Source organism: Trachemys scripta, chromosome 13 (assembly GCF_013100865.1).
Source record: "Trachemys scripta elegans isolate TJP31775 chromosome 13, CAS_Tse_1.0, whole genome shotgun sequence".
Classification (NCBI taxonomy): Eukaryota; Metazoa; Chordata; order Testudines; family Emydidae; genus Trachemys; species Trachemys scripta.
Window position 1 is genome coordinate 43,635,894 of NC_048310.1, and position 13,011 is coordinate 43,648,904.

Genomic DNA, 13,011 nt, shown 5'->3' on the forward strand with positions numbered 1-13,011 from the left:
AGGGTGCATTATGCCAGCATGGGCCCCGCTCCACAGCCCCCCATGCCCCCTGCGGGGCACACGGCACCGCCCCGCCGGCACGGGACCCCGCTCCACAGCCCCCCACGCCTTCTGTGGGGCACATGGCACCAGCACATGGCACCACCCCGCTCCACAGTGCAGATCTGTCCAGATCCCATCTGCCCAGTGAGACCCTGGACACCCCGCTCCATGGCCGCGTGGGGCTCACCTTGTCGAAGTCCTCCTGCGTGGCACGCATCTCCTTCCAGGTCTTGTTCTGCAGCTGGATGCAGATACAGAAGAGCTCCTGGAAGAAGTGGTCCTGCCCGAAGAACATGAGGTAGAAGGCCTGGGCCGTCTCCGAGCCTGAGGCAAGAAGGACACAATGGGACTAGGTTTCCCAGCTCTTTTGGAAAACCTCAACAACCAGGAGGTCCCAGAAATGGGGACCATGATGCCTGCAGGGTATGGCTGCACCCATCCGCCTCCCCCGCACCTAGCCAGGACACCCACAAGGTTTCAGCTGTGCCCACCCCCTAACCCAGCCAGGATCTGTGATGCCCCCCGGTTTCAGCCGGGAGTCGTGGGGCTCTGGACGGGCTACGTGAGCAGACGCAAGGGGCCGGGCACTCACATGGCTCCCCGACGTGCAGGATCTCGCAGAGGGCCAGGGTGAGCTGGATGCTGCTCCGGGCAAACGGGCACTCGTGTTTATCGTCACGGCTGCTGTTCTCAAGGACAAACTGAGAGACACGGGCCCCGTCACGGCTCCCCAAGAGCACACGCCCCGGGCAGGCAGAGCCGCCAAAGAGCTCTCCCAAGCAGGGCTAGCGAGGGCAGTGACAGGTAGGGTCCGCGTACCCCCTCCAAGCCCAAAGGCTCCCACCAGCTGCACCGCGGTCAGGAAGCTCGGGGTTCGGGTGCCCCCCGGGGCGGGCGGGTTAGAATTCAGTGGCAGTGAGAAATCAATGAGAAAGCGTCATGCCCCGAAGCAGCCGGGCTTGCTTGGGAACCGAAAGGAGACGCTGCCGGAGACGTGTGGAGAAGGGACGGGCAGACCAGTCCCCGTCGGTATTTTTCAGGGACACATGGTTTTACTGGCATCGCGGCCAGCTCCAGAAGCAGGGCACTACGGTACCATCCATACTACGTCCCAGCCCCCAGTGACGGCAGCGCCCGGGGGGACGGCGTGCTGCTAACAGGACCCGAGCTGCATTTATTTGTAGGTTTTTCATAGACGCACAGAAAGGACCCTTGTTCTCAGCTAGTCTGACCCCTGTACAGCACAAACCAGAGAACCCAGCGCTTTGCGTCAGGGAATTTGCCCGCGTTTCCCGCCCTGTGTCCTGATGAGTCCAGGATCCCGAGTGCTCCTACTCCACGCGTGTGAAGATGATATTTACACTGTTCTATTTCGGCCAAACCGGAGACGGTTTTTTAGCAGCGCTGAAAACACCTCTGGTTCCCCAAGGGCCATGGGAAATTTCAGCTGCCCGCCTGCTTCAGCATGAGAGCGGGACAAAAACGCGGCCAATATCTGTACCCAAAGTGTAGCTGCTGCTTTCCTTGCACTCCAAAATAGCCTGGCTCAACACCCCCTCCCCGAACCCGCCAGCCTCAGGCAGAGACAAGGATCAGCGTGAAACGTTGGCCGAACAGCTGAGGATGTTACGAATAACTGACAAAATGGCCTTAGGATAGGAAGGCCCAGGCAGACCTACTGCTAGGGGGCGCTGGCTCTCCAGCTACGAGAAATAAAGGCTCGTCTACACTGGAAAGTTAATTCAGATTAAGGTAGGGAGGGAATTTGAAGTGAAATAACTATTTCTGAATAGCTCCACATGTAGGCAAACCCGGCGAGATGGGAGAAACCTCCCAGGGCGCAGCTCATTAGCCGGGAACATCCACTCACTCTGCTATAGGCACTCGGGCAGTGTCTGGAGAAGTAGACCATGTTGTCCAGGGCCAGCAGTCCCGGGGGCGCGCGGTGCAGGTCCTGGGCAGGATTACTGTGGTTCTGGGAGGACACAAGAGGATGCAGCTTTCGTGACTGACCCCAGCGCAAAGGAGAGGGCTGCCGTTTAGACGCCGATAGGAACAGTCAGTACGTATCGGTCACGGTCCCATGGGCTCACTACGGCTCCAGAGACCCCGGGATTACCAGCGCGTTGGGGAACGAGGGGCTGAGATGAAGCCAGGCGGCCCAGTGAGAACCCAATGAGATTTCTGCAGCTCTTCGTGGGGACGCACAGCCTGGGCAGGACGCAGGCTCCCCAAGCCAGCAGCGCGTCCTGAAGGCCCCTAACGGGGCCTGCTGAGCTCAGATGGGATTGGCTACATGCAGCGCACAGAAGCAAGGCTATCAGACATGGGAAAAGCTGCCATTTGTATGGGCTCCTGGCTGTGCCAGGGGCCCAGACTGGCCCCAGAACCCCAGTCCTCCAGCCACCTCTTGGCTGACAAAGGATCCTGCAATCTCACATGGTGCAAGGCCAAGGTCCAGGTAGGGGCTCTCCAGTGACTGGGGTCTGGCCCAGGGCCAGCAGTGGGGATGGAGCTGGGAGGGCGCTGCTGAAGTGTCCCGTGGAAGGGGCAGGGAGGTAGGCAGGACAAGGGAGGACAAGGGAGGACGTAGCCCTGGGCAGCAGGGACAGCGGAATCTGGAGAGGACAATCGTGCCACTGCCTGGTCCAGGCTCAAAGCCCACGCTCGAGGGGTGGGCACTGAGCTGCCGTCTAGAGGGGCTGGGGTCAGACCCTGTACCCAAGGGCAAGGGCTCTGGGAGAAGGCGACACTGCTGCTGGGCTCTCGAGGTTCCTTCTCACCCCCTCCCCCTTTCCCAGCATGCACTGCTTCCTGCCCACAACTCCCACCTTCCACCTGCACAGCGCCTCTCCCCGAAGGGCCAAAACCGGGTGAGAAGGCTTCCCTTAAGGGGCCAGCACACCCTGGTGCAATCCCGACGCCGACAGAAGCCAAGTGCTGGTCGCGGTTCTCCTGCCAAGGCAAGAGACGTGGGGAAGCGGGGGAGAAACGGCGCGTGCCACACTTCCGCACGGCTCCTGCCTTCGCAAGACAGCCACGACCCGCTCTTAGCTCCTGACCGCCACCAGCCGAGGCGGAAATGACCCCTGCAGCTCTCCGGGCACAGCGGTTCGGAGCCTGCCCCGCGGAAGGTCTGGGTGGCAACTCACCTGGAAGCCCAGCTTGCGGAACTCCGTGACACACACCGAACGCCGGCGCTCCGCGCTGACGGTGCCGGAAGAAGCCTCGCTCTCCGACTCGAAGGCGCTGTGACGCAGGAACTGGAGAAGCTCCCGTTGCTCCTGCAGAGAGAGCAGGGCCCAGCCGATGCCTCAGTCCGACCCTAGCGAGGCCAGGAAAGGGCTGCCGCCCTGAGCCCCACCCCACAGGCAAAGCTCAGACCCTGCTGGGAAAGAAATGGGCCCCACCAGGCCTCCCCGTCTAGCGCCCCTGGGACCACAGCCCCCCAGCTAGCAAACAAAAACACCAGAGCTTTGCGGGGTCCCAACCCAGGAGAGGGGAGGGAGGCCCAGCTGAACAAACCCATGGACAGGGGAGGGACCAGGCCACCTGGCTCAGAGGTATAAGTACATAAGAACACAAGACCAGCCACACTGGGTCAGACTAAAGGTCCATCTAGCCCAGTATCCTGTCTTCCGACAGTGGCCAATGCCAGGTGCCCCAGAGGGAATGAACAGAACAGGGCAATTATCAAGTGACATCTCGTCATCCAGTCTCATCCTTAGCTAGTTCTTTTATGAACCCAGTTATACTTCTGGACTTCGCAACATCCCCTGGCAAGGAGTTCCACAGGTTGACTGTGCATTGTGTGAAGAAATACTTCCTTTTGTTTGTTTTAAACCTGCTGCCTGTTAATTTCATTGGGTGACCCCTGGTTCTTGTCTTGTGTGAAGGGGTAAATAATGCTTCCCTTTTCACTTTCTCCACATCAGTCACGATTTTAGAGACCTCCATCATATCCCCCCTCAGTCGTCTTTTTTCTAAGCCGAACAGTCCCAGTCTTGTTCATCTCTCCTCGTACGGAAGCTGCTCCATCCCCCACATCATTTGCGCTGCACTCTGCACTTTTCCAGCTGTAATGATCTCTTCTGCGATGGGTTCCCACCCCTGGGAGCTGAGCCCTTGGAAAGGCCAGTTCCAGCTGTGGGTGCTGAGCACCCAGAAACGCAGCCCTACGTGACCTAGGCACACCTGGAACAGCACCGCCCTGCCTCCCTCCACCAGCAGGGGGCGGTAGCTCCATCCCCTCCAGCCAACTCTCAGCAGGACGGGAAGCAAAGAGGACTGGTGTAATGGCAGAGGGGCCGGCGCTCTCTGGGGTGGGGGGAGGAGTGGCAGGGGCAGGAAAGGTGGGAGGGGGACACTTTGCAGAGGAGAGCACCCAGGGCAGACCCAGGAGAGCTCACCCGACAGGCCCGCAGGGGGGATAAGGGGGAGAAGAGCCCGGCAGACCTGCGAGTAGGGGTCCATGGGGGTCCGCATCCTCCGCTCCAGCAGGTTGAGGGTGATGGACTGCAGCACGTAGAGGTAATGGGCCATCTCATCCCCCATCGGCTCCGAGGCGTGGATAATGTTCTACAGGAGCCCGCAAACGAAGGCTGTCAGTGACCCCAGCCTGGATCCCAGCCTTCCGTGCCCGCTCCCAGAGCTGCTGGGGCCAGCACTAGACAGAGGCAGCTGCAGGCACCCAGGTGCCAGGGCGGGGAGCGGGAGGGCACGGCAGCATTGGCAGGAGGCTGGCACAAAGCGGGGGAAGGGGACAGAAATGCTGCAGGTGGAGGCTCTGGGCGCACAGACACCTGGCCTAGGGGGCAGACCACAGGGGAGGGACGGGGCGGCCAGGGAGGGGCGTGAGGCCAGGAGCTCTCTGCGTTCCCACCTTGTGAATGAACTGCCGGATGTTCCTCTCGCCCAGATAGCCCATCATGTCCTAGGAAGGGAGAGAACTGGTGAGACGTGCGCCTCCCAGCCCAGTCCCACCCGCTCCGGGAAGCGGCGGGCCTGAGTTCCCTGCAGCCACTGGCCGGCTTCCTCCAGCAGCCGCTCTCCCCACCGATCCACTGGGCGAGGCCAGTGCCCGGGCAGGGGGGAACAGGCAGGCTCTGAACGTTACACGGGCGTGCAGGGAACGAAAGGATCTAGCGCCCGGGCGCCTCCTGCTCGGGTGGAAGAGTCCAGCCCAGATCAGCACCCGGCGGAGCAGAGAGCCGAGGGGTGGGCACGGGGCAGGCCCGTGTGGGGCTCTGCGCAGGGCACAGAGGGCGATAAAGCAGCTGGCCAGTTGGTCCCGGCCCGTTCTCGGCGCCACGCAGGGCAATGGAAGTGCTGCTGTTCGAAGGGGAGAGGTGGGGCAGGCAGAGTCAAGGCTCAGCCACACGCGTCTCCTTCTGCAGCAGCCGGGCGGAGCAGGGACGCGGTGCTGGGAGCTCAGTGCAACTCAGCAGGACGCTCCAGGCAAGCAGCCAGCACCCCGGGCTGCAATCGTCCGTGGAGCTCTGCCGGCCGGAGCCCTAGTGCAGACAGGCACCAGCTACTGCGGTTAGGCCCTGCGTCTTCTCGACCTGCCCGAGGAGGGTCCGACAGCACGGTAGTTAAAACGCCGGCTCGTCTCTACGCCAGGGCTCCGGCATCGCCCCCTCCAGGGAGCTGAGCCAGCGCTAGCACCATTGGGACATTCCTAGGCAAAGCGCCTCGTGGAGCAGCCCAGGGAACCCAGCAGGGTGACACCCCTGGCCGGCAGGCAGGCAGCAAGCCGGGCCTGGCACAGCTCCCCTGACCTGAGCACTGTCTTTTCCAACACGGACAGGCAGCCCCCATCCTCCCCTGCCCCAGCCCCAAACAGCCCTTCCCAGTGACTGCCCCCCACTCTCTGGGCAGACAGACTGCATTCCCTCCTCGCCCCCGGCCCCCCAGTGACCCCCAGGGGCATGGCCAGCTCTGGGGGACCTTACCCTCCTCTCGGCGTCGCTGGCATTCAGCAGCAGGGCGATGAGCAGCGCCATGGCTTTGAGCTGCAGCTGCTGGTTGGTCCTAGGGGAAGGAAATGAACCACTCGCGTGACTAGCCCGGAGGGTGGGCCTGAGCCACCCACCCCCAGCTCTTCTCCCAGCCCAGCTGTCCCCACCGGCCCCACACCACCAGGCTGCACACAGCTCTCAGCTCCCAGTGGGGAAGCCGGCCGGAGGCATCTGTGAGCCAGGTACAGATCAGGGGATGTTCCGTTGGTGCCCGGTGCCAGGGCACAGGTGGGCACGTAAGGGCAGCAGGCTCCCTGCAGAGAGTGGGCACAAAGATACTGAAGGGCATTCAAGGGCCTGGAGAGAGACCTGGGGTGAGGAAGCCCAAGGCAGAGCCCTGCTGGGCCCATGACCCAGCCGACGGTGCAGAGAGAAGAGGGCCTGGGGCGGGCAGGGCGAGGCGAACGCCTGCATTTGACAGGCTGTGCGTCAGCAGACGAGCGCCTGCTCCATGCTGGCAGGGCTTATCAGGAGGGATTTAAACCCAGGCAGGAGGGGGAGCTCTCCCCCACCCAGACGCTAGGGCATGAACTTCCTGCCGCCCAGCCAGGCTGACGGGGGCTGTTCCAGAACCAGCGAGGGACAGCAGGGTAAGGAGCAGTCACAGGTGCCAGGCCTGCCCCCCCGAGCCCGTGTCGGGGGAGGCTGGCGGAGCTGAGCCCTGGCCGGGCTCACCAAGGGGCAAGAGACGCGATGCCACGCGCCCAGCGTTCCCAAAGCCACATGGAGTCGGGCTGGCCGAGGCAGGACCGGAGAAAAGGAGAAACCAAAAAGAGCTACACGGAGCTAAGCCGGGACGCGGTGACGGCAAACATCCGAGGGGCGAGTCCCCACCATAGCCAAGCGTAACGGGCTGAAATCATAGTGGAAAAGGAAGGCGGAGGAGCAGGGAACCGGAGGCGGCTACGGATTGCTCTCCCCAGGGAAGCGGGGCAGGCCGAGGAGATGGAGGCTGGCAGAGGCAGGATGGGATCATGGCTTGCGCTGTACTCATAGGCGCCAACTCCATGGGTGCTCCGGGGCTGGAGCACCCACGAGAAAAAGAAAAAGAGTGATCAGCAACCACCCACCGATCAGCTGTTCGGCAGGCCCCACCCATTAGCTCCTCCCCCTCCACCCAGCACCTCCCGCCCACTGCCAATCAGCTGTTCGGTGGCAGGTAGGAGGCGCTGGGGGGAAGGGGAGGAGCGGGGCTGGAAAGAGGCGGGGCAGGGGTGGAGCCTCAGGGGAGGGGGCGGGGCCAAAGCACCCTCGGGGAACGCTGAAAGTCGGCGCCTGTGGCTGTACTTACACCTGCAGGTGGGTGAGGAGGCGATCCAGGGTCACTTCACGTTTGACTAGCTCAAAGAGGGGGCGGCTGCTCGGGACCATGTTCTCCAGGATGGACAGGGAGAGCTGCTGGATGGAGGCGTCCATCCCACCCGTGTTGACGTACCTCACGATCTGTAACAACGGGAGCAACGGGAGGTCAGAGACATGCCTAGCTCAGCCGCCACAGCACGGCGGGGGGCACAAAGGCTCCGGGGAGGCACCTACTTTTTTGATGAAGGCCGGACTCAGCGTCTCCCAGGAGACAAAATCGTGCTCCATCAGCTCCATGAATGCCTTCAGGGTGTGAGCTAGAATCTCCCCTGTACTGGAGCAACAGAACAGCAAACATGGTGAGAGGGGGCCCGGGAACCCCACAGAAACGCCGCTCACTAGGCCAGGGCAGCAGGGACAAAGCCACCCAGACACCACAGCGATGGGCACATTAGAAACACCTAGAGAGACAGAAAACAGGGAGAGGGCGAGAGAAAGAGACAGGAGATGAGCAATGGAGGGAGAACACTCGGTACAAGAAATCAGCCTCTCGCTTAGCCCAAGGAGGAGCGTGGAGACCCGGAAAGCGCCAAGGAGGACACAGGACGTTACAGTTGCACAGTGAAGCATACAAGCGTCAAGGAAATCCAGGGGAACACCTGAATTCTGCTGCCTCAGGCATATGCTCTAAAATGGAGTCTAACGACACGCACATGCAGCTGCCAGACAACACAACACACGCCCCGGAGCCAGGAAAGTGCAGGCTGCCCGACGGGACCCCGGGGAAAACTAACACACGCTGAAAGAAAAGCCGAGACCGAGGAAGAAGCCAAAGAGCTATGTCCGTGTGGCCTGGCCAAGCGACGATGGAGAGGGACACAGCCAATATCCAGGGGGTCACACTGAAGGAGGGCGAGGGATCAGTTAGGGGGGTACACGTGGGAGCAGTGACTACAGCAATGGGGCGCGGAACAACGCAGGCTGATCCTCAGGTGATTTCCTGGCAGTGAGATCCAGGCTCCCCAGGGGAGGGATGGAACATCTGGGATGGACAAACCTACAAGGGACAAGTCCTGCCTTGCCAGGACCCCAGGCGGAGGCCTTTCCATCCCGGTCCTCTAGACTTCCAGAGCACAACGGTGCGTGCCATGCATGCAGAGCGCGTCCTACCTCCCCGGGCTGCACAGCCTCGCCGGGGAGGGGGCTGGGGAAAGGACAAGCCAGGCACGTGTGTACGTGGGGGCAGAGAGGGGAACTTATTGGACGTTGGGAGGGGCAAAGAGGAGCGACTCACTCACTCGTTCCCCTCTTCCACAATAAGGAAGAGCTGTTTCAGGCCGTTCCGATTGATGAACTCCTGGGCAAAGGTGATGTCTCGGGAGAGGTCCGCCAGCTTCTTCAGGGAGTCTGCCTTCACGTCCTGGTTGTGACTCCGGATCCCACTGTGCAGCCGTTCTGCCTCCTGATCCTGCCAGCCAGGGAGGAGTCGGACCAGCGTCAGACCACCGCATGAGAGGGGACGTCAGGGACTGGGAATCCCAACAGGGTGAAGGGACAATCCCATAGGGAGAGACTGGGTGAAGAGGGGTCAGGCCAGAGCAGTCCCACGGCGGGAGCTGAAGCGGGACGCCAGACCTGAGCAATAGCAATACTGCTTGGCACCAGGGATCTCCAAGCACTTTACAAACACTAGTCAAACCTCAAATTCCCCTGGAATTGTACGGAGATAGGTCAGTATCCTTATCCCCACGTTACTACCGGGGAAACCGAGGCACGGGGGATTGACAGGGAGTCAGCGGCAGGATCTGTGTCTAGCTGACTCTCCGGTCACAAAGAGGGGAGGAGGATACGGGCGGGACGTACCGGAGAAGTGGTCAGCCGCAGAATGCTCCCATTCTTAATCTCCGCGCGGTTCTACAATGAGACAGACAAGGAAACGGGATGAAGAATCTGTAGGTCAGAACCGGCCAACAGGCTCCAGGAGCCAGCGAGAGCCTCACGCGCTGCCGGCCACTCACCGACTCGGTGATGTACGTCTGCTGCCCGTCCACATACTGCAGGGCGTAGTGCTCGGCGTTGCCCAGGTTCCACCTGCAGCGGGAGAGAGAGTCAGGTCTCCCCCTTCCGCCCACGCTCATCGCCCACCGACTGCCCGGCGTGCCACACGGCTGCGCCGGGGTGGGGAGCAGAGGGGCCAGCCAAGAGCTGGGGGAGGGGCGAGACATCCCCCAAAGGGCCTGCTCATTCTCAGAGATGGTCCGCCAACAGAGGCGGATTAAGATTTATTGGGGCCCTCCACACCACTACCCCTGCCACAGGGCCCTGCCCCCTGCTCCTCCCCTTCCCCCAAGTCTCCGCCCCCCTGGCCTGGCCAGAAACTGGGGCTGGGGTCAGAGCTGCCCAGAGAGCCTGGGCCACCGTGGGGAACCCTGGACTCTCCATCTGCCCTGGCGGCACACCCTGGGGGGCAGGGGCTGCTCTCGGACACCCCGGTTCCCCCCCAGGGCAGGTGGAGGGCCATGGACTCCCCACAGCTACCCAGGCAGCTTTTACCACAGCCTAGGACAGAGGCCCCCACACTGCCAAGGCTATCGAGCAGACAGAAGAGTTACTCACACGTCACAAACCTCCTTCACAACCGCAGCCAGGGGCTTGGTCTGAAAACAAAGAGAAACAGCGTGTGGGGAGCGTGGCCCGGGCGTCGCCCCCTGGCACGGCACCTGAGTACACAGCACGAGACACATCCCTGCCCTGCCAGCCCCTCCAGTGGCAGGAGCCCCCCCACGCCAGCTGGGCCTTCCAGGGGGCAGGACGTTACCTGGTTGAGTTCAATGAGCTGCGGGATGGCTCCCATCATCTGAATGGCGATTTTCACCACGTCTTTGGGGGGCGGCATGGTCCCGGTTCTCCAGCTCCCGCCCCACACAGCAACTCCTGAAAGAGAAAGGGGGGGCACTCAGTCGCAATGACTGCTCAGAAGTCACCTGCCTGCATCACGCTCGTGGGACTGGCATGCCCTCGAGTGCGCCAGGTGGCACCATGCCTACCGCTGGGAATGCACATGGGCAGGGTGAAGATGAACAAGGGCTTAATGAATGCACCACAGAATTACAGTCCTCCAGAGGCCCCCCACACCGGGCCGGAGACCAGTGGGATCCCGGTCAGATGGGAGCAGCTGTGAGCCATCAGCACACGGGGCAACACGCAGAAGCTGACGCTAAGGGCCATCAGGTGCTACGGCCGGGGGCACAGCCTGAAAACCCCACCCAGCCAGGGGGAGGAGAACGCTCTCTCGGACGAGTCCCGTCACCTCCTGCACAATCCAAGCCTGCGTTTGATCACGTAGGAGAACAGCGCTTCTGTCAGCATTGCTACCGTCGTTCGGGGAGGCAAATCACTGCGCAGGCAGAAAAACCCCTTCCATGGACTTATGCCACGTCTAGGGGGCCATTCTCGGCATCAGCTCAGTAGTGTCAACATGCGCTCCATCTCCCCGCCTCAGCAGTGGCTCCAGAGAGTCCACAAGCTGCAGCCAAGTAGAAACTGACCCTCAAGCAGCCGGTCAGTTTCATTCAGAGGCCACTTGGGAAGCAGGCCCCAAAACCTACTGGCAGCGGCAGGGAACTCAAAAAGAAAGGCTGGAGAAGGGGTAAAGCAGCAGCAAAGGCAGCGGCCAGAGAGAGGGCAGAGAATTGCCCCGATCAATGCTCCCCCCGGCTTTGCCATCACCCTGCAGCTAGCAGAGTTAGTCATCTGCTCAGCAGGGCTCTGAAGCTGGTAGGATAAGACAGGGGGGGTGAGAGGGAGAGAGAAAATACCTGGAAGGTAGGAAGTGGACCGAGTGGGAAGGGAAGAGGCAGAGAAAGAGAAAAGAGGAAGCCGGCGCTGAAGGCTGCAAGAAAAGAGACCCCTGGCTATTTCAGGAAAGAGAAAGAAAAAGAGGAGGGCAGCCAGGAAGGAAAAAAAGGAAGAGCGACAGCAAAAGCGAAGTCGGAACCCACANCGTGGTTTTTGTGGTGTTTGACAAGATAGTAAAATCCTCTCCAGCAAAGAGCCTGCTAGCGTAGGTCTACACAGAGCTGAAAGTCCCACAGCTCGGCCGCAGCTGGCCCAGACTCGCAAGGCTCAGGAGTGGAGCTAAAATTTGCTGTGTAGTGGTTCGGGCTCAGGCCAGCCCATTGCAGGCCCTAAGCAGGAATATTTCCCCCCAACACATATTTGAAAAGCAAATAGGGGCCCCCTGGAGCTGCTCGGGGCCCTAAGCAATTGCTTAGTCTGCTTATTCCTAGTGGCGGCTTTGCCCTCCACCCTCGCAGGGTCCCAGAGCGCCAGCCGAAGCATCTACATAGCTGAGCTGGGGCCAGCAGCGGGTTCTTTATCCCTGTGTAGACATACCCTTCGTTTCCTACCAGCGGTATTGAAATCGGCCGAGCAGCCAGCCTGAGGAGGGGGCTAGAGTTAGGGGTTTTTTTTAATCCCCCCACGCCCCCGGAGCGTCTGCCGGCATTCGCCGTGCGTTTTGGTCTCGGGCTGGCGTGTCCAGGCTTCCGAGCGGCTGGTTGATGGATGTGGCTTCTTCTCTGCAGTGTTCTGTGTAATGTTTCTCTAGGTCGCCGCGTTGTCTCCTCCCGGGGGCGGCTGGATTATCCTGAAAGCGTGGCCTCAACGTACCCATTGTCGTCCTCGGACCACGCTGGATGCGGCAGGTTGGTTTGCTCTCCTTCGAGCGTCTGGGGGGGGCCAGACTCTCTTTGCAGTGAGCTCTACAGCTCACCTGCAGGCCCTTTGGAATGAGTTGATGAGCTGAGGGCGGCTCTGACTGAATGACTGGCACGTTTGCAATGCAGAGCAGGGCCACAGCGGGCAGGGAAAGGGCAGCCCAGGAACGTGTCACGGGGCTGACAGGCCCAGCTAGTCCCAACACCTGGCTGGGAGCGTGGGGCTGGCACAGAGCCAGGCTGAACCTGCCAGAGCATGTGTGCCCTGGGCCGGGCAGCGCCAGGCAGGATAACCGAGCCTCGGGCTGCCAACTCAGCTACACCCACCAACCCCGAAAGGGAGAGGAGCGGAGGGGGCACCGGGACCCGCCAGGGAGCAGGGAGCCGGAGGGAAGGAACAGCTGGTGTGCCCGATGCCAAGGGCCACCCAGCCCACCCCTGGGACCTAGCAGCCAGCCCACCCCCACCCCTGGGGCCCTAGCACCCGGCCCACCCCCACCCCTACCCCTGGGACCTAGCACCCAACCCACCCCTACCCCTGGGGCCCTAGCACCCGGCCCACCCCCACCCCTACCCCTGGGGCCCTAGCAGCCAGCCCACCCCTGGGACCTAGCACCCGGCCCACTCCCACCCCTGGGGCCCTAGCACCCCGCCCACCCCCGCCTTCATCGGCCACCCCTGGGGGGCCCCTACGGCCCCCGGGGCAGGGCTCAGGGGCCGCCCCGCCGCACTCACCGGCCCGGGCACCCCGCGGAGCCGCCGCCGCCTGCAGTTCCGGGTCGGGGCCGCGGGTCTCCGCCCTCGGGGCGGGCCGGGCCGGGGCGGGGCAGGAGCCGCTCGGCGGGGGAGAGACCCGGGGAGCCGAACCCGGCCGCGCCTGCTGCGGGAGCGGGGCCCGAGCCGGGCGGGGCCGGGGGCAGGAGCCGGCG

The 13,011-nt window shown here is 62.3% G+C and overlaps 1 protein-coding gene across 1 annotated transcript in view; it reads right to left on the reverse strand.

Moving 5' to 3' along the window:
* Positions 1-12,884, reverse strand: part of ELMO3 (engulfment and cell motility 3) — a gene marked incomplete in the record, with an annotated part of 21,666 nt that extends 8,782 nt beyond the window's left edge. Inside the window, 15 exon segments of the mRNA XM_034788158.1 lie at positions 230-366; positions 635-743; positions 1,913-2,017; positions 3,195-3,326; positions 4,498-4,620; positions 4,925-4,975; positions 5,997-6,075; positions 7,354-7,505; positions 7,599-7,698; positions 8,663-8,832; positions 9,228-9,278; positions 9,383-9,455; positions 9,981-10,021; positions 10,183-10,298; positions 12,818-12,884. Of these exon segments, the coding sequence (XP_034644049.1) occupies positions 230-366; positions 635-743; positions 1,913-2,017; positions 3,195-3,326; positions 4,498-4,620; positions 4,925-4,975; positions 5,997-6,075; positions 7,354-7,505; positions 7,599-7,698; positions 8,663-8,832; positions 9,228-9,278; positions 9,383-9,455; positions 9,981-10,021; positions 10,183-10,260 (1,401 nt within the window).
* Positions 12,885-13,011: the final 127 nt, after the last annotated feature.